At 64.2% G+C, this 20,052-nt stretch overlaps 1 protein-coding gene across 2 annotated transcripts; it reads left to right on the forward strand.

Moving 5' to 3' along the window:
* MICALL2 (MICAL like 2) lies at positions 1-18,787 on the forward strand. 2 transcript variants are annotated; one of them, XM_047714238.1, is made up of 16 exons: positions 1-283; positions 7,159-7,207; positions 8,856-8,997; positions 9,863-10,050; positions 10,653-10,762; positions 11,001-11,786; positions 13,467-13,723; positions 14,761-14,851; positions 15,315-15,559; positions 15,947-16,014; positions 16,108-16,231; positions 16,336-16,426; positions 16,570-16,643; positions 17,274-17,388; positions 18,135-18,181; positions 18,571-18,787. In XM_047714238.1, the coding sequence occupies exons 1-16, from the start codon at positions 141-143 to the stop codon at positions 18,663-18,665; spliced, it is 2,625 nt and encodes an 874-aa protein (XP_047570194.1). In that variant the 5' UTR covers positions 1-140; the 3' UTR covers positions 18,666-18,787. The 2 variants fall into 2 exon arrangements, with proteins under 2 accessions (XP_047570194.1, XP_047570195.1); XM_047714239.1 differs by having other exon boundaries at positions 15,423-15,559.
* Positions 18,788-20,052: the final 1,265 nt, after the last annotated feature.

Consider the following 20,052-nt stretch of genomic DNA (forward strand, 5'->3'; position numbering starts at 1 on the left):
GCAGGGCTCCGGCTGGGCTCGGGCGGCAGTCGGCGCCTGGGGCCGGCGCGGGGAGTCGGCGGTCGGCGCGGGCAGCGGCCCGCAGCTCCGGGAGGCGCAGTCGGAGCCCCGCCGCCGCCGGGGCGCGCGCCGCTGCCCGCATGGCCGCCACTAAGGCGCTGCAGCAGTGGTGCCGGCAGCAGTGCGAGGGCTACCGGGACGTGAACATCACCAACATGACCACGTCGTTCCGCGACGGCCTGGCCTTCTGCGCCATCCTGCACCGCCACCGGCCTGACCTCCTGTGAGTGCACCGCAGGCGGGGAAACTGAGGCTGGGGCCTGTGGCGCCGCCGGGCGGGGCGTGTGTGCGGAACCGCGCGATGGGCGGCGCGGAGCGGGGTCCCTGCGGTCACGACCCGCCCGGTGGCCTCAGTTTGCCCGTCCACCGAGTGGAGCTGGGCTGGAGCCAGGCCGGCCGGCCGGCCGCCCCCACTGGCTTAGTCAGTCCGTGAGTCAGGCTGGGCTCCGGACACAGCCACTCGGCCCACCCCGCGGCTTCCCTGGGAGAGCGCTGGCAGGGCTGCCCTTCTGCGCGTCCCCCAACCCCAGCGCCTTGCTCCCAGGGACTTCCCCCCAGATGGAAGGAGCTGTGTCTCTGCCCCAGGGGGTCCAGGCACCTTTAAGAATGCAGCCCAGGGACAGTGTGGGAGAGGGACGGGCACAGAGCTGAAAGCCCCAGACTTCCTAGCTCTTGTCCCACAGGCCTGCCTGGGCACCCTAGAGTGACAGGTATGAGGTGTAGGCTGAGCCCCTATCCCTGGGAGACAAGGAACATGGGCAGGGGAAGGGACTAGGGCGACTGCCCCAGGAGGCTCTTGGAGTTGGTGGCTCGCAGGCTGGATCTTGTCCCCACGTCCGTCACGAACAGCAAATGCTCTTCGGCTAAGTGACTAGGACCCGGCTTGCTGGGGCAGAGGTCTGTGTGTTGATGGCCTGGCCCCTGACTCATGTGAACTAGAGATGGGTAAAGCTCCAGGGGAGGGTGCCTGGACTGGGGGCACCAGGGCTTAGGAAGGGGGTCCTCAGAAGGCCACTTGCCTTCCGGAAGAGGCATGATGTTCAAAAGCATTCTGAGACGCTGTGGCTGGATCCAGGGGTAGGCTGGGGTGTGTGTTTGCCAGGGTGGTCTTGGGGCTGGGAGAGGCCAGAGACAGTACCTCCGCGAGGCCCTTGTCTGCCCAGACTGGGGAACTGAGGCCTAGAGGCCACACAGCCTGCTGAGGGCACAGAGCATGTCCGCAGAGCCGGGGCTGGCCCTCGGGGCCGGCCCTCGGGGCCCCTCCCTTGCACTCAGAGGTACTCTGTACTCCCAGGCACTCTACAGGGAAGCTCGTCTTGACAAAGGCCTGCACTTACTTCCTGCTCCTGCCCCAGGTTGTGAAATGCATTACTGGAGCTGCCTGGGGACGCCCCATGTGGCATTTAGGCAGCAGCTTCTGCCCCTTGCCCAGGGGTGCACCTCAGTCATGCCTGCAGGCAGAGGTGTTGGGCAGAGTGGGCTTCCACAATGAAAACCCTAAGCTGAGCTTTGATGGGGAGGAGGGCTAAGGGTGGGACCCGGACAGGCGGAGCCCCCCGGGGAGCATGGAGGGTCTGAGGTGAGGCTGGCTGGGGCCTGAGCCCAGGCAGCTGGGACCAAGCAGCAGGAGAAATCCACGGTTACAGGCAAATGGGGTATGGCCGTCTCTGGGCCGGCAGCCTCAGGACGACACTGTGGGTGTCACTGGAGACTTAGGGCTTTTCCAAGCCCTGGGCCTTCTGTCTGCTCCTTGCTCTGCTGGAGTAGAGGCCCCCCTGTGGGTGTGTGGGTGTGTATGTGGCGCCTGAGCCTGTCCCAGCGGGCACTGCCCAAGCGTGAGCACAAGTGTGCACATATGGGTGTGTACCGTGCTGGCACAGGCAGGCGTCAAGCAACTGGTCCTTTAACCGTTAATGAGTGCCTGCTGTGTACTCAGCACTGCAAACTGAAGAAGGTGGACTTGGCCCCTGCCTCCGGGAGTGACATCGAGGGCATCAGTTATCTCATTTACTGCTGACTTGGTTTTTGTCCATCTGCCCCCACTGCCCTTTAGCTCCAAAAGGGTGGGGATGTCTTTTTTTGGTCACTGCACTTGGGGCTCCACAGGGACAGTAGGGGTTTGGGAAGTGTCGTTGCAAGGTTGGGGCTCCGCAGGTGCCTGTGTGCAGGGGGGAGGGGAAAGAGGTCACATGACCATGGAGGCCGAGACCCAGTGATGGGACCGCAAACCAAGGAACGCCTGGAGCCCATGGGGAGGTACAAGGAACAGATGTTCCCTGAGAGCCTCCGGAAGGAGCACGGCCCTGCCGGTGCCTTGATGTTGGACTTCTGGCCTCCGGAACTGGGAGGGAGTGGGTTTCTGTTTGTGGTCACTGGTAGAACGTTAGTAGTTTTTGATGCATGGCGGGCGCTGGAGGGCTGGTGGAACGCTGTACATGTACTTGGTGCTGTGTACATGCTGACTGTGGGTACACATGTGTCCTTTGTTGTGCCTTACGCACCCCTCCCCCGCCCCAGTCCCTGTGCACACACACACACACACACACACACACACCCGCCGAGGGGTGCGGGGAGGGGAGGAAGTACGAAGTAAGGAGTAGTCCAAGATGCCGTCTCCAGGAGGACGCCTCCAAGGCCAGACTGGACGAGACCCTCCCCCCATCCAGGCTCCCCGTCCTTCAGAAGCCTTCTGGCCACAGGAGAGTGGACATCCGGCTCTGTGTCCTCTGACTTGGCCACCAGGAAGTCCTTCCCTGTGCCCCATCTCCAGCCTTCCTGCTACACCAGAGCCGTTTCCTCCCGCGGTTTCCTGGGGAACATCTGTGAAGGAGCCCGGGCGCTGAGCCGGACAGGTGGTGGTCAGCTGCCTGACGCTACAGCTCCGCTCCTGCGGCTTGGCTCTGGGAGGCACGTGTGACATGCTGGTGGCCCGTGGGGACCCCGGGAGGCAGGCGTACCCGAGATACGCCACCGGAGCTGGCCGGGCAGCAGCAGCCAGGGCCCCTCTCTGGTCAGCTTGCCCCAGAGTGCTAGGCTTTCTCGGGTGGGCCTCCAGGGTGCCCGCCTGTGGTCCATGTCCCCAGGAACCTCACCTCAGCCAAGCAGCCTGGTAAACACCGGAGCCACCCAGAACAAACAGCCCCTTCCTGCCTCGGGCGGTAGACCTGTCAGGGCTGGAGCGGGCAGCTAGGCTCCTTCCCCTTCTGGGCTGACCAGGGGTGGCTGAGGTTTTTAGGGGAGATGCAGGAGGTAGGGGTGGCAGCTGCCACCAGGAAGAGGGGGCAGGAGGCCTTCCCAGCCCCTCAGTCCTGAGGTGGGGGGACCTGATCTTTCTCCAGGTCCCTCCGGCTCGGGAGGCCAACGTCAGGGCTGGGGCAGAGATGGGGGGGGGACGGTGACTCCCCGGCCACGGCGGAGCTCCCTGAGACGTGCATTGAGACTCGCACATAGTCCGGAGTCCAGAGAGCCCCCGCACCCAGATCCTTGTAGACAGCACTGTTTCCCTTCCTGGGCCAGAGCAGAGGGTGGGCTGGGCCCAAGCAGCCAGGCTGGCGTCCCCTCCCACACCAGCCTCTTGGCCAGCGGGAAGCTGCCTGGGGACAGAGGCCTTCTGTTCCCCGGCCTGAGGGCCTGCTGCCCAGGCCCCCGTGGCCTCCTTCCGGCCAGACTCTCCAGGATGGACCCAGGAGGAGCTGCCAGCCCACCTCCTTAGGGCCACCTGGGGCCAGTGACCTGTGATACCCGCCTCAGGCCACCATGGAAGCCCCAGGGCTGACTCTTGGCTGGGCCCTGCCCCGGGCCAGGGTCGGGGTCAGGGTCTACTCCCACCTCGGGGAGGCCTGCGGCTTTGCAGTGAGGCTGAGGGGTCTCACTTGTCCACCGGGTGAAAGGAGGTGGGGCCCTGGGCCCTGCCCCAACTGAGACCCTTCTCCCTGCCTCGGGCCTCCGGCGCCTGTCATGTCCCATTCCTCCCTGTGCCGTCCACCTTGCCGAGGTCTGTGCCAGAGTCTGCCTGCTGCCTCCCTCCCCTTCTGCCGTGCGGCCTCGGTCTAGTCTCTGTCCCTCTCCATCTCTGTGTGTCTGTCTCTGTGTCTCCCCTTCCTCTCCGCTCCCCTTCTCTGTGGGATTAACTCCAGATGTACTGGGGGTGCCTGGAAAAGGCGCCTTCCCTTCGGTCAGTCCCTCCCAGCCCAGCGCCCACCCCCCGCGTGGCTGCGTTTTGTTCCGGGAAATAAACAGCGTGAGGTCAGCTCTCCAGGAATTCGGAAGGGGGTACGCATTCCTAAGAGCCCCGAAAGCGTGGGGGCAGGAGGAGGGCTGGCACAACAGTGTGAGGTCAACAGTCGTGGTCAGCTGTGGCCAGCGGTGGGGGGCCGTGCCCTGGCTCTCGTGGCCAGGCCAGGGCTGGGCCCACGCCGGCGCCCGGCTGACGGCAGACCAGTCAGCGGCCACAGGACACACGAAGAGACCCGACGAGTCCGTTTGCTGGCCGATGTCAAAAGAATAGATGGACGCCCCAGAAGTCCCCTCGCTCGGGGAGCCTGGGAACTAATTCATCAGCCAGTGTGTGCAGAGCCCCAGGCACCTGGGAGTAGTACCAGAACGGAACTGAATTTAAATGACAGGAATTCGACTAAAACATGATCTAACCGGGGTAGAAGGGGTGGGGGTGCTCTGAGCCACAGCCGCCTCGCCGAGGGTCAGCCAGCACGGCCCCTGAGGGTGCCCCTCATGCATTTTGGTCCAGCAAGGCCTCATATGCCACCTTCCCACCCCTCGGAGGGTTGGCTGAAGCCGGGCTGTCTGTCTGTCAGGCCTGCTCCACGAGGCACCACACATAGGGCGGCTGGAAGAGACGTGTGTCCTCTGAGTCAGGAGCCAGCAGGTGGGCCCCTCCGGAGGCTCTGGGCCTCCCCCCTGGGCTGGTGGAGGGCCGGCTCCCCTCTGTGCGTCTGGGGCCTGATTTCCCTTTTTATAAGGACGCCAGTCGTTCTGGATTAGGGCCCACTGTCATGACCTCATTTGAACGGGATTCTGTCAATAACAAAGATCCGGTTTCCAAAGGTCACGTTTTGAGGTCCCGGGGCAGGGGTTACTCTCCAACAGATCATCGTGGGGGGCCCAGTTCCGCCAGTCCCCGCAAGAGGGGACCCACCATCTCCCTGATGGTGGAGAGCTGGCCCTGTTGGACTTCCTGGCAGGGACCGGCGTGGTCTCTCCTTGGCAGTCTCTGAAGGGTTTGCTGGGCAACTCAGTCCAGAGATTTCTGCCAGAGCTCCGGGCCAGGCGGCCCTCAGGGACAAAGGCAACGCCGACCGAGGCCCCTGCTGTGGGGGTGTGAGCTCACACGGCCACCAGCCAGAGGCAGAGAAGAGTCCGCTGGGGCCCTGTGGGGTGCCTCTGGGGAGGGGCTGCGGCGGGTGCCTCAGGCAGGGCCAGTGTGTGCCCCACGGAGGGGGCAGCGTGGGCCGAGCTCAAGAGGCTGGGAGGGCAAGACCCTGGGCAGAGAGCTTGCTTCAGGAAGGGTGCGGTGGCCATGAGACTGGCCCGGGGAGTCTGGGCCCACTGTGGAGGCCTTGAGGGCCCAGGGTCCTGGGGGCAGGGTGGTCCTTGACCTTGAGTGAAAGGGCCACGGGGCAGGCTCCGACCTGCCCATCTTGGCGCCTGCTCAGCGGGGTCGGCACCACCACGGTGAGGTGCTCCCTTGGGGTCTGGGCGAAGCGAGGCCCCCCTCCCCGCATTCCGCCAGGCGAGCCGCTGCGCCCCCTCCCCACGGCAGATGTAGGGGCTGGGGCCTCCTTCCCCCCGCGTGTTTGCAGACAAAACAGACCTTGTTATCCTGCCCTCCCACTACCGGGGCATCTTGCTGAGGACACGGCCATGTGGGTCAGTGACCCGGGGCAGGTCTGGAAAAGAGATTGAACTTTCAAAGGGATGGGGTGGCAGAGGGAGGGGGGCGGCGGACGGAGGCCCCGGCTGCCGAGAGCCCCCTGGGTGACGGGTAGAGACGGGCCCCTCCGTGTGCTGTGGACACCGGTGGGACAGACCCCGGGTGAGCTGCTTGTGGCTGCTCTGAAGAACCAGGAGGGTGCCGCGCCCGCCCCTCTGGCCCTTTGTCCTCCTGGAGACAGAGCTGCCTCCATCTTGTCCCATGCACAAAAGCACTGTCTGTGCTCATGGGGTGGTCTTAGCATCTGGAACACGTTACCTGGGGGGTGGTCTGAGCGGATGGCGAGTTCTCCCCGAAGCCGGGCAGGGTGATGGACGCGGGGCTGGAGGCTGGCGGGGGCCTCCTTGGAGGAAGCTGGGCACACGGCAGCCCCGTCCCCTCCCTGCCGCACCCGCTGCAGCCAGACCCCCCAGTTCCAGTCAGAAGCTGCCATCCTCCTCCCAGACGGGGACACTAAGGCCTTAGAGAGAGAGGAGAGGGCTCCCCCTGGGTCCAATAGCGCACATACTGAAGGGGCTGAGCTGCGGCAGAGGCCCTGCCGGTAGGTATCTGAGTGGCCTGTGTCAGGACGGGTGCTGCCGGGCTGGCCATATTTCCTGCTTGGAGCCCCCTTGCAGGGGGGCAGTGAGCTGAGGTGTGCCCGTGTTGGGTGGGGACACGGAGTCCCGTCCAGGCTGGGCCTGGCACCTCGGACATTCAGCACCCCCGAGGTCAGGTTTTGGTGGTGCCCTGACTAGTGGGCAGCGTGGAGCTCCGTCCCCCACTGCCTCTTATGTCCACCCCCTGCTCTCACCCCTGGGACACGGGCCTCCGGTGACCCACGAGGCCCACAGGCTTCTGGGAGTTTGGAAGCAGCCCACTCGGACGTGTGCTTGGCTGTGCTGCCCAGGCTGGTGCCTTTGTCTTGACCAGAGGTGGCTCTGAGAGGACAGGGCCCTGCGGTGGGTCCTGCCTTGGCTGTGGCCCTTCCCCACCCTGTGGGGACCCGCTGCTTGGAGCATGCTGGTCAGTCTGGTTGCCCAGGTGCCGACCAGCATTGCTGAGCCCGGAGCAGGGCCAGCTCTGCCTGCTTGGGGTGCCGGGTGGTGACCTCGTGCCTCGGTCTCCCTCCCTGAGCTACTTCGGACACCTGTCTTTCTCTCTTCCAGAGACTTCAATGCTCTCAGGAAGGAAAACATTTATGAGAACAACAAACTGGTGAGTGCCCCTGTTTCTCTAGTCTTCCCTGCACCGTCACCCAGGTCCCAGATCCCCTCGGGCGCCCCCAGGGCAGCTGTGGGAGCTGCCGGCCTAGCAGGTGAGCACCCGGTGGCCGGAGACGCACCGCTGAGCTCCGCAGCCTGTCCTGAGCCAGGTCACCCTACCCCAGAAATACAGCCTCTTGTCTGGTACCCCGGACCTCCTGGTCTCCTTCCTCCTGTGGGGGAAGGCAGGGGTCGGGAGTGGCTGGGACTCAGTTCCCACCCAAGGCAGACGGGGGCCAGAGGTGGCTCTGGGAGGACCAGCCCTGGGGTGGGTCCTGGCGGGCCGGTGGCCCTTCCCTGCCCTGTGGAGACCTACAGTGTGTGCCCGCCAACCTCCTGGCTGCCGGGTCCTGAGCACACTCTGCTGCACTGATGCCAGACCCTTCCCTGCCTCAGTTTCCTCACTGCAGAACATGCCCCATTGTCATTGGAGGCCGTTGCCTAGAGAGACAAGACTCACGCCCTTCCTCCCAGAGCTGGCTCTCCAGCGGGGTGTCAGACTGGGCTCTGGTGGGGCAAACCCAGGTGTCCGCAGCCGGCCCTGCCCAGCTCACGGATGGTTTGCCTTTCAATTTGACTTAATTTAGATGAAATAAAGGACAGATTCAGTTCCTCAGCCGCGCTCTCCACGTGTCGCCCTCAGGATGGACAGCTTGGACGGGAGCTCGTCTGTCGTGGCAGGAAGTCCTGTAGCGACACTGTAGCGTGTGCCAGCAGGATGAACATGCAGGGACAGTGCGGCAGAGCTGTGTGCGGCCTCATGAGGGGACAGGGCAGGTCCCGCCCTGGAAAGATGGAGCCCCCTGGGCACTTCTGGGGGGGGCGTACCTGGTGGGGGGTGCTCCCCGGGCAAGGGCGCTGGGCAGGCAGGGACCTGGGTAGTAGGAGAAACAGCGAGTGGGGGCGCGGCTGGAAGAGAGTGGGGGCACAGTGGGAACAGACTTGGAGAGGCGGGGGGAACAGAGTGGGAGCAAGGCTGGAACAGTGAGGGAGGCGGTGGGAGCAGAGTGGGGCTGGCGGAGCATGGGAAGTGCTTGGCCTCCTCTCCCAGGGGAGAGTGGGAGTGCTTTGTGGGAGTGCTCGGGGTCCACAGGAACTGTGTTGACAGCGGGGTGGGTGGCAAGGGGATGATGATGGCCGCAGGAGGAGTCAGATTCTGAATGTGTTTTGAAAGGGAGTCAAAGGAGATTTAAGGCTTTTGGCCTGAGCATGGCAGGAAGGTCACCCCTAGAGCCCTATTTCGGACGCCTGGAGACTGAGGTATTGTCCTCAGGTGTGGTGTGGCTGTGTCAGCAGTTAGGGGAAGGGTGCATGTGGGATTCGAGGACCATCAGGTGAGGGACGGGCATTTGCAGGCAGGAGACAGCACACTGGCCATGGCAGGGACTGGCTCATGCGTGGCCAGGATATGGTTCCTGTTGTACGGACTGGTAAACTGAGGCTCAGGGAGGTCATGCAGCCTGAGCAGAGCGTGAACGTTGAACCCAGAGGTATCTGGGCTTGAGCGGGTTTCTGGCCTCCTTCCTGGAGGAGCTGGTGGGCTGGCAGGGAAGGAGGAAGGGTTGTCCCCCAGCCCACCCATGCTGACCACCCCCTACCAGGCCTTCCGTGTGGCCGAGGAGGAGCTGGGCATCCCAGCCCTGCTGGACGCTGAGGACATGGTGGCCCTGAAGGTGCCTGACCGGCTGAGCATCCTGACCTACGTGTCCCAGTACTACAACTACTTCCACGGACGCTCCCCCAGTGAGTCAGGAGGCCCTCTCCCACCTCGCCTCTGCACAGCCCACACGGCCAGGCCCACCCGCCCTCTCGGCCCCCAGCGCTGCCCGGTGGGGCGGAAAGTGGGCAGGGAGGCCCTTCTGGTGCCACATGTATGGGGCTCCCTGAGCTGTGGTCTCCTCCCCGGGGGAGCAAGGCCCCCCCGTGCTCTGGAAGTAATGAGCACGGGTTCAGACCCTGCAGGCCCCCCCACATCTGTCCACCAAATGGATGCGCCCAGATCCTCACCCTCTTGATCTCAGCTTGCCCATCTACATGCCTGGAAACTGTGCCCACAACTCTTGCCTCAGGCAGCTTGGCAGACCCTGTGTGGGCTCCCGGGCCTGGCTCCAGAGGTCGCACCCCCTACCACCCCATTTGGTCCTGACATTTGGCCTTATAGACACCAGGCTGGCCCTGGCAAGCCAGGGCCTCCAGGCGGGGCGCGTGTGGGTGAGGGACAGGCCCGAGGAACTTTATTCTGGCTGCTTTGTGTACCCCAAGGCTCAGCCACTTCCCCTCCCCCCACATTCCTCATCCAGGCCTCAGAAATCCCCGGAATCACTCTGGGCACAGGACCAGCCCCGCCTTGATCTTTCCACTTTGTGGAGAAACAGAAAAGTTCCACTTCCCAGACCCCAGATCGGGGCTCTCAGAGCCAGAGGGGAGGGCCGTGGGGGAGGCCAGGCCCCCGCTGGGAATGTGCGCCCAGTTGACCTCGGCCACCCCTCCCGCGCCCCCGGACAGCGCGGGAGCTGCCCTTCCCAGCAGCCCCGGGCTCCCACAGGGGACCTGGACCAGGGGTGGCCCCAGATGCTTTCAGAGCCTGAGCCTGTTTGTGTCATGGCAGTTGGGGGTGTGGCTGGTATCAAAAGACCCTCATCGGAGCCCAGCGAGGAGCCGTCCGGGAAGAAGGCCACATCCCAGCCGGCCAGGCCCTCACCCACTGCAGCCCGGGAGCAGCCACTGTCTCCAGCCAATAGAAACCCCACCATCCAGTGGAAGGACGGCAGCTCAGGGGGCCTCCTGCCAAAGACCGTAAGCACCCCAGCCCCGCCTTCCCTCTGGCTCCCGGCACTGAGTGTGACCTGACACCCCCTGGGAGTGGGGTCCTATCCCGCGGTCGGGATAGGATCCCCATTGTACCCATAGGTCTCTGAGGCCCAGGGAGGTCGTGCAGGCTGAGCACAGCTGGGACCCTGAGTCCCGACCTTTGTGACCTTCTGCCCCTCCCTTGTGGGTGGGCCAGGAAAGAATCCTGGGTGTGTCCTCCCAGCCTGCCCAGGGCATTAGGGTATCCCCACTTTCAGAGGCGGGGACGAGGCAGGGGATATGCTGTGGTTGGGCGCCCCCTGCTGTTCGAGCCTGCTGTTAGGACTGCTGCCCCTCTCGTGAACCTGTGCTCTGTGCCCCCAGACCCCCTATACTGGGGTTGGGCTGCAGACCCTGAAGTTGGAGTCTGGCCGGCCGGGGCATGGGCCCTCCTGGCAGCGTCTGGCAGGCTGCTGCTCCCCTTGGGGCCTCAGTTCTCTGGTCTGTAAAGTGGGATCTTCTCGCGCACTGATGAGGCAGCGGTCAGGAGGGAGGCCTGGGGTGGGGGGCCCTCAGAAATGACAGCTGGCACCCTTCCCATGGGCCAGGCCTCGCCGAGCAGCTCAGTCAGCAGCACCTGTGGGGTCTGCGGCAAACACGTGCACCTTGTGCAGCGACACCTGGCGGACGGGAAACTCTACCACCGGAGCTGCTTCAGGTGGGGCCGGCGCGGGGGCTTTGGCACGTGCGTGTGCTCGCGTGTGTGCTCGCGTGTGTGCGTGTGCCGCGCTGATAGGCACAGACACTAATGACTGCGAGGAGGGCTGGCTGTCGAGTGAGTCCCCGCCACACACGTGGACGTGGGGCTGCACGAGCCTGTGCCCAGGCGTGTGCGTGAGTGGGGCACGCATGCCGGCCTGGAGTGTCCTCACGGGCCTGCCTCTGCCCCGCCTCAGGTGTAAGCAGTGCTCCAACACGCTGCACTCTGGGGCCTACAGGCCCACCGGCGAGCCCGGCGTCTTCGTGTGTTCCAGCCACCACCCCGAAGCCACGTCCGCAAGCCCCACATTGCGGGCCCTGGGCCCCCGACAGCCAAGGGCTGTGCCCTTGGACTCCCAGCCACGCAGTGCCCCGTGGAAGGCCCAGGAGGCAAATGGGCTCCGAGACACAAGGCCAAAAGCCAGGCCAGCGGCCCCGGAGCCGGTGGTGGGCAGCTCAGCGGCCAAGGGTGTCCCCACTCCAGCTGAGCCTCCGGCCGCCACCTCCTCCCACGTCCACGCGGGTAGCTCAGCCGGGCCCAGTTTCTTGGTGGGCCTCCAGGGTGGCAAAGCCAGCATGCGTGTGGCCAACAGCTCCCCAGCGGGGTCGTCACCGCTGGTCCAGGACACGGCAGCTGTCAGCCCCCGTCCTGCCCTGATGCCGAGTGCTGCGGACTCTCACCTGGCCACCCCACAGGGCCCAGGGACCCCCCATGTAGCAGCCCCCCAGACCAAGGTCAGTGTGGGCCCAGCATCTCCAGTCCCAGCAGACACCCCAGACGGCACCCCATCAGCTTCCAAGATGCAGCAGGCCCGCGAGAGATTCTTCCAGACTCCTGGGGCCACCCCCAGCCCTGGCCTGGCAGGCAGGGCCCCAGCTCCAGCAGATGTGGCTTCTGGAGACAGCAGCAGGGAGCAGGCACTCAGCTGCCTCCGGAAGGCCCTTCCCAGGCTCGGGGACACCGGGGCCCAGCTGCCTGGCAGGTGGGTGAGGGGCTGGGCAGGGTCAGGGGCAGCTGAGGAGGCTTCCAGGCCCTACCTGGGTGTGCTCTCCAGCCTCAGCTTCCTCATCTGGGAAGTGGGAATAAGACGGGACCCAGAGTGCCCAGTGGTCATTAGGAGGGGACACCATTGTCACTTAGAGTTGTGGTGGTTGGGCTTTCAGGGGCATGGATGCTGTCCCCTGGGGCCTCTATATGGCACACGTGGAGGACACCCAATGGGGAACCAGAGGATAGGAGAGGTCCCAGTGTCCTGTCTGACCGGGGCAGAGCTCATCCCCCGACAATTCCCCCAGTGCCCTCTGCACGCTGGACACGGAGCGGGCCCTGATGGATGGAGTATCCCCGCGGTCATGTGCAGAGGCTACTGGACAGAGCACCGTGCTCTGGGGGCTCAAGCGACGGAACTTTGTTCTCTCCCAGTTCTGGAGGCCAGAGGGCCGAACCCAGGGCAGGCAGGGCTGCACTCCCTCCGGGGATGTTGGGGGAGGGGCGTCCTTCCCGCCTCAGCCAGCTCCTGGTGGCCCCGCTTTCCTTGCTTGCGGTCATACCCTCCCTCTCAGCCTCCAGGGTCACCTGAATTTCTCTGTGTCTGTGTCCTCTACTTTTCTGTCTTTTATAAGGACACCCGTCACTGGACTTAGGGCCTCCCTAATCCAGGATGACCTCATCCATACTTGGTTACGTCTGCTAACACCCTATTTCCCAATAAGGCCATGCTCTGGGCTTCCAAGTGGACGTGAATGTTGGGGCGGGGGGAACCGTTCACCATGCAATGCTGGCCTAGTGAGTAAGAAGGTTGCACACCAGGCTGGCTGATGATGCCATGCCCGCTACCTCGTGTGGCCCCTTATTTTGGGGTGGCATTCTGGCTTAGGGCTGCCCCGGTCACCGTGCACCCAGATGGCGGGGAGAAGTGGGAGGGAGAGACTGGTTTCCTGGGGAGCATGGGGCACATGGAGGAGCTGCTCTGGTTTGGGGAGGTCCCAGCCCCCTGCCCTGGGCCCCGTTGGGAGCTGGCAGCCCTGCTTCCTGCACGCATGTGCCCCGAGAGGGTGCAGGATGGCCGCTGATGGGCCACCCATGGGGAGGCCTCACACATGTTGCTCAGATGGGGCTAGGCGGGTCCAGGGCATCCCGGCTCTGGGCAGGTAGTTGGAAGGGGGCGGGGCTGTGGGTGTGGCCCCTCCGCACACCCCGTGTACAGTGTGTTTTGGGGGTGTTTTAATCTCAGCCCGTGGGGCGCCTGGGTGGCTCAGTGGGTTGGGCCGCTGCCTTCGGCTCAGGTCATGATCTCAGAGTCCTGGGATCGAGCCCCGCATCGGGCTCTCTGCTCAGCAGGGAGCCTGCTTCCTCCTCTCTCTCTGCCTGCCTCTCTGCCTGCTTGTGATCTGTCAAATAAATAAATAAAATCTTTAAAAAAAAAAAAAAAAAATCTCAGCCCGTACCAGAGTAAGATGGGAAGGTAATATCCAGGGCCATATACACCTGTGCCAGAAGTGGGTGCTCTTGGCTAGTCCCTTGGAGGGGCTGTCTGTCCCCATCAGGAGGGTGGACATTAGGAATCAGCTGCCAGGGGAGACCAAGGGGCTTCTGCCTGGGGGTCATGGCGGGAAGGGCTCCTGGGTCCACCTGTGCCTGATGCCTACGCTCTCGCCCATAGACCCTCCCCTGCTCTGCAATCCCATACCAGAACCGAAGGGCCACAAGCAAGTCCATCAGCCAAGCTGGCACAGCTGGCATCTCCCCGGGCCCTTAGCCCCCCGGCGAGGCCTGAGCTTCCAGCCCCCCTGAAGGTGGGCACCACGTCAGGGGCAGCCACATCGCCCCAGGCGGGCAGGAAGAGCTCCGGGGTGTGCCCCGGGGCCAGTCGGGCGAGTGCTGGCTCCAGGCCGAAGCCAGAGGCCCCACCAGTGAAGGGTAAGAGTTCCCCTGGAGCAGAGGTGGGGTGGGCGCTCCCTGGCCCGTGGTTCTGCAGTGATTTTCGGGTTCCTGCCTGGCACCTGGGCTTGCCAGCCCTGAGTGCCTGTCCTCTGTATCACCTGGGTCACAGCACCCACCCTGGTCCTTGCTCTCCCTGCTCTGCCTGACTCAAGTTTTGGGGCGGCCGATGTTCTTGGGGTGGCGTGGCTTTATGGTCACTGTTAGCCGCCCACCTACCTCACTGGCCCTTCTTGCTGAGGCCCCGTGGCCCCGGTCATCGGCGTCACTGTCCCTGGTGACCACGCCAGGGTGTCCGTGATTCCTCTCTTGCCTTGCCCTGGTCGTGACCTCACCCCCTCTTCCCTGGGGTTTCGCGTCCATGGTTCCTGTGTGTGTCTGTCCTTCCCGCTCTGTCCTGACAGCAGTACCCCGGGGCTCCCTGCGTCCTGGAGCCGCCCCTGGGCCCCTCCTAGAGGCCCCTCCCACCACTTACTACCATCTTGTGGCCTCGTGTTCCCGGCGCCGTTTCATACACTTTTTGGGGTAACTGTGGAGTTACCTTGTTTCTGGATGCCTGGGTATCTCTTACGGGCGCCCTGGCGTTACTGAGCTAGGCTCACATGACACCCCATGCTCAGTGTTTTACCAAGATCTTTCCCTCAGCCGAGTCCCCCTGTAATGAAAGCCACTCTGTTCTCAGCCAAGGAAGCCAGCAGATGGGCTGTCCCAGCTTAGCCATCCGTCCCACAGACACATGGGCACTCAGCATCCATGGGGCTCACCTGGCCTCCCCCTCACCCATGTGGCATCCGGGAAAGTTGAGGCCCAGAGAGGGGAGCGATTCCCCTGAGCACACACAGTGTAGGCTTGAAGTCCTGAGCCCGACTCCTAGCCTGACTCTGTCCTGTGGGCCCGGCTGGCTGTGTGGGGATTCAAGAGGCACCCGTTGCAGGAAGCTGGGGTGGGGGTGGGTGAGATCCAGTCTTTCCCAGCAGAACACCCCCTGTGACCTGTGTCCCTGCCCCCCAACCTAGGCATGAGTGCCAGCCCCCAAGAAGACCAGGAGGACGGGCCAGCAGGATGGAGGGCCCGCCTGAAGCCGGTGAAGAAAAACCCTGCTGAGAGGTGAAGGGGGGGTTCCCCTGCACCTGCACCTGGGCCTCAGGCTTTGTGCTCATGTGGTCTGAGGGCTAACACAGGGTCAGGCACAGAGTAGGTGCTCACCAGCGCTCACAGGTGAATAATGGCGCACAAACGGACCGACTAACATACCCATGGGAGGGATGAGTGCACATCTGCCCAGACCTCTCAGCAGTGGTAGCAGAAGCCAGTTCACACCAGCATGAGTGATGGGGGCAGTCACACCGGCTTGAGTGATGGCGGGGGGGCAGTCACACCGGCCTAAATCACGGTAGGGCAGTCACACCAGCCTGAGTCATGGTAGGGGCAGTCACACCAGCCGCCCTGAGTGCACTGTAGCAGTGTGTGGCCCGGGGGCGGGCAGCAGGGTTGGGGTCCTGCGCCAGGTGTGAGGATGGTGCTCACACCCACAGGTGAGTGCTCACGGGAATACACATCTGTGTTCTAGGAGGGTCGCAGCTGGTCGGTCACGAGCTCATCCCTGCCTCAGGTTGTCTGCACCTGGGTGTGGGGGCAGCCTGTCCTTCCCTCAGCTGACCTCCTGCCCTCTGTCTAGGGTCCTGGCAGAGCCCCGGACTGGTGAGGCACTTGGGAAGGCCCGTGAGAGTTCCGAGGGGCCCGTCCACGTTCCCCCAACCCCTCTTTCGCCTGACGGGACAGTGGGTGCAGCTAGCCCTCTGCCCAGCCCCTCAGGTAATGCTGGGCGGGAACCCGGAGGCTCCGGATGCCCGGCCCTGGAACACGACCCAGTGGTGTCAGAGGGGCTTCGGGTGGGGCAGGGGGCTTGGAGGACCCTGTCCCTGAGCCCTTGCCCACCAGTAGGGAGGGGAGGACCAGATAGGTCCTCCTGGCGATAGGGGAGCGTTTGCGCTTGGGGTGCCTGGGCTGCTGACGGGGGGGCACAGGGGCTGGGGGGGATGGTGCCTGGATCTGTCTGTGAGCTCTGGTTTTTGGGCACCAGCAGGGCACTGCTTAGGGCTGCCAGGGAGAGGGGCGAGCAGGGCTGCTGGGCAGGCAGGGTGGGGTCAACACAGCTTTGGGCCTGGTGCCACCAGGTCCAGGAGACTTTTTCGCCCTCAGCAGGGAAGCCCTTGGGTTCGGCTGGTGTCCCCTCTTCAACCAGCAAGGCAGTGACCAACCCCGCCAAGGTGAGTAAGCCAGGGTATGGGGGGCCAGGAACGCCGCCCGCTGGGGCATGGCCCGGCGTCTCCCACGGCCCCTCACCAGCCCTCCGCCCGCAGCTGCCCCCTAACTACATGCCCCCGGAGGAGATCCAGAAGCACATGCAGGACATCGAGAACCAGCTGGACGTCCTGGAGCTCAGGGGCGTGGAACTGGAGAAGCGTCTCCGTGCCGCTGAGGGAGGTGAGCCGATACTCTGCCTGGTGCCCCAGCCTGGCCTTAGCCAGCTTCGCCCTGGAGCCGCCCTGGCCCCAGCTGAGCCATCCTGGCCCCCCCACTCTCCACAGATGCCTCCGAGGACACCCTCATGGCGGACTGGTTCCAGCTCATCCACGAGAAGCAGCTGCTGCTGCGGCAGGAGTCGGAGCTGATGTACAAGTGAGGGGTCCAGCCGCTCCTCCCCCGGAAGGGGTCCTCTCCTGGACGGCCGCCTCCTCTTCCGGCCGCCCCAGCTCAGGCACTGGGCGGGTGGGGGCAGCCAGCCAGGCGGGCTGGGCCTCACGCCTGCGTCCCCTCGGCAGGGCCAGGGACCAGCGGCTGGTGGAGCAGCAGTTGGACCTCGAGGGGGCTCTGCGGCAGCTGATGGCCAAACCCAGTGAGTCCTGCCTACCCCAGGGAGCCACAGCCAGCCGGGGTGGGTGGGTGGGGGCGGCCTCTCCCAGGCCCCTCCTGGCTGCCTGGGCAGCCACCTTGGCAGAGGCTGATGGGTTGCCCAGGGTCAAGTCTCAGCGCCTCTTCTCCTGGCTGTGTGTCCTTGGCCAGAGCACTCACCCTCTCTGTGCTCCTCTGCAGTGATTACCACCTCCACTCCCCTCAGCTGCAGTGGTTACGTGAGCTGATCGTGTGTGCAGGCTGTAAGCCCTGACTAGCACGGCCTCTGGGTACTGCAGATGGTGGGGCTGAGGCCCGGCAGTCCTGGCCCTGCCCTTCCTTGCTATGGGATGGCGGCAGCGGCGCTTGCGTCTGATCTGGCCGTTCTTCCACTGATTCATTCATTCGTTCACTCACCCACCCGTCCACCCTTCCATTCCACCTGTCCATCCGTCCATCTGTCCATCTGGCGTAGCCAAGAGCTCACCGCAGAAGGGCAGACTCTGTCCCCAATTGCCCCCAAGACCCTTCCCCCACCTCCAGGGGAGGAGCCTGACCCTTGGGGATGGGGACGCTGTGTCCCTGAGTGCGATGGGATAGCAGGGCTGCCACTGAAGGCGGGCTGTCCCTGCAGAGTATCTGAAGTCCCTCCAGGACCAGCAGCGTGAGGAAGAGCTGCTGAGCCAGTATGTCAGCACGGTGGACGACCGCAGCAACATCGTGGACTTCCTGGAGGAGGACCGGCTCCGGTGAGGGCGGGGCTTGGGGCCCAGGTGAGGGGCGGCCAGAACCCCAGCTCCTCCCTGCCAGGCCTTGACTGGTCACCTGCGCAGAGCCTTTCCCCACCATCAGCAGGGAGAACGCCCCCCACACTGTGTCCTGTAGGAGGGGGCCCTGAGGCCGAGGGCAGACCCAGGCTGCCTGTCTTAGAGGTTGCCCCCCAACCAAGCCCCATGTTCCCTGACCCTCAGGGGTCAGCATCTGCTGCTGGAACATTCCACAATGTGAACAGCTCACTGTGACCCATTCAACAGGGGAATGGAACTTTAGATTTTATTTTTATTTAAATACACACAGCCACCCGTGTCTCCTGGTGCGGCACTGGGCTGCTGGCTTCCTGACCAGCCCTGGGGGTGGCCTCTGGTTTCCAACCAGCCCTGGGGGCAGCTGCCGGCTTCCTGACCATTCCCAGGGGCGCATCTGTCCCTATGCATAAAGGAGGGACCTACCAAGGTCACAGAGTCAGTGGCCAAATTTAAACGTGCTCCCATCTGAGCTGAGGGAGCCCTAGTCCAGGTCCTTCCAGGGCCCTCCTGTCCCTGTGCCACCGATGAGTGTCCGGACCCAGAGGGGGCAGGCGCTGCCTTATTGGCCGATGGGCGACAGCTGACGCAGGTGTCCCATGGGCTGGGGGCTCGGCTATGAGTCTGACTGGGAGCCCTTCGCCCCTCACCCCTGAGGGCAGCCCCTCACTGCTGTGCTTCTCCTGTTTCAGGGAGCTAGAGGAGGACGAGATGCTACAGAACATGATCCAGAGGCTGGGTAACGGGGGGCCAGGGCAGAGGTGGGGGGGGTCCAGGCTGGGTCTCCCGTGGGGGTGGGGGCCAGGACCCATGGACAGATATAGCCCGAGGACAGGAAGGCTCACCCCAAGGGAGCTAGCTTGCCATCATTCAGCGGGGCCGAGAGGCAGCTGCTGACCATGTGGTCAGGGTAGGAGGGTGCCCAGGCCAGCAGGAGCTCTAACAGCAGGCGCAGAGGCAGTTCCCCAAGGGAGGGCTGAGTCTCAGGGCTCCTGTCGGGGCCTGGCTTCCTCCAGGCTCTGGGGGCCCAGGGAGGGCTCCCAGGGCTGGGCGGGAGGGACAAATGTGGCAGGGGTGGTGGCCAAGAGGTGGTGAGTATCCTCAGTGTCCATCCCCTTCCCCCACTAGACCTCCAGAGAAACAGTGGAGACCAGAAGAAGAAGTCCAAGTTCAGATTGTCCAGGGTCTTGTCCCTGAGGAGCAAAAGCAGGACCCCTGAGTGAGCTGCCTGGCCGGCTACAAGACCCTTGCCCCTAGTCTGGGCAGGACGGGCACCGTGGGGGTGGGGACCTGCACCCCCCCTCCCTGTGGGTTCTGAGCCACCACAATAAAGAAAGTGACCACATGGCCTGGGCTCACTCTCTTGCTCGCCACGTGTTCCCAGGCGGCCTGGCGCCTGGCCCGAGGTCTTGGCCAGAGCCCGCTTATGTATCAATGAGGATGTGTCCATGGCCTTGAGCAGGCACTAACCCTCTCTGAACTGGTCTGGACGCTCCTAGATGGGCATTGGGGCTGCTTCCTGGCCTGGCTGCATGGATTGAGCCAGGGACAGGACAGGTCTGTGCCAGTTGCACTCAGGGACTGGCCCCAAGTGGGGATCTCCAAAGCTTGAGATCTGTGACCTTGCCTGGGGGCAGAGGGGAGCTGTGCCCTAGGACAGAAGAATCCAAGCCCGGGCCTGGTGTCCAACAGGGAGGAGGGCTCACTGCCCTTCCCCATGTCTGGTGGAGAGGGCACAGTTGGGTCAGCGAAGGCCAAAGGGGAGCAGGCCCACTGCAGCTCACCCTGAGTCCCTGCCTCATGCTGCCCTCACTCGGGTATGCCAGTAGAGGAACTTCTCCATCGGCCTGTCTCCCTGTTTGTCTGTGCTGTCTCCAGCCACTGTCGGAGCCCATTGTGGCGGTCTTGGTGGACCGTCCCCAGGGGATCAGCACCAGCATTCCCCAGGCTGGTGGCAGACGGGGTCCCCGGCTGAGTATTTTGGGGACCCACAGAGCTCCCACTACGTTCTGTTGCCCTTAAGGGGTGCTGGAGTCTCAGCCGGGCACTCTGGGGACTTGAGGCCGGGGTGTGACATGGGACAGGGAGGGCAGCTGCCTGGTGCAGAGATGGGTTTGCAGTGTCTGCTCTGCTGCCTGGCTCGGTGGTCTTGGGCCAGGGCCCTGCCCTCTCTGAGCCTTTGGTGACCGACAGAGGGGCTGCGTGTGGGTCATGTGGGTGTATCTGGACCAGCGGCAGTGGCAGGGGGTGGTGGGAGGGGGGGACTTGAGGCCTTATGCTGGCCGGCCCATCACAGCAGGACCCCCACTGGAGAGGCAGGAGGGCCCACAGTGGAGGGGTCGGCTGCCAGATCGGTCAGCGGACAGTGGGCCACGCAGGCTCGGCATCGTTCCTGGGTTCTGGGCGCAATGGGCTTTTCTCAGCAGACACCCCAGGGTGAGATGCGTGGTGAAGGGCAGCCTGGACAGGTCTGCTCCACCGTCCAGTGGAGACCCCGGCCCGCGGCAGTGTGGGCTCTTCACCACCAGGGGGAGGCAGAGGGTCACCCAACAGGGACGCGGCTCCAGAGACCCTGAGAAGCTGCAGTTCTCAGACAAGGAAACGGCAAAG

Source organism: Lutra lutra, chromosome 18 (genome assembly GCF_902655055.1).
Source record: "Lutra lutra chromosome 18, mLutLut1.2, whole genome shotgun sequence".
Taxonomy (NCBI): domain Eukaryota; kingdom Metazoa; phylum Chordata; class Mammalia; order Carnivora; family Mustelidae; genus Lutra; species Lutra lutra.

Bases quoted from the DNA above. Each gene is read 5' to 3' on its own strand.
- MICALL2 (XM_047714238.1), top strand. From the start codon at position 141: ATGGCCGCCACTAAGGCGCTGCAGCAGTGGTGCCGGCAGCAGTGCGAG. The intron at 284-7,158 runs GTGAGTGCACCG...TCTCTCTTCCAG, and splicing joins CGCCACCGGCCTGACCTCCT to AGACTTCAATGCTCTCAGGA. The intron at 17,389-18,134 runs GTGAGGGCGGGG...CTCCTGTTTCAG, and splicing joins CTGGAGGAGGACCGGCTCCG to GGAGCTAGAGGAGGACGAGA.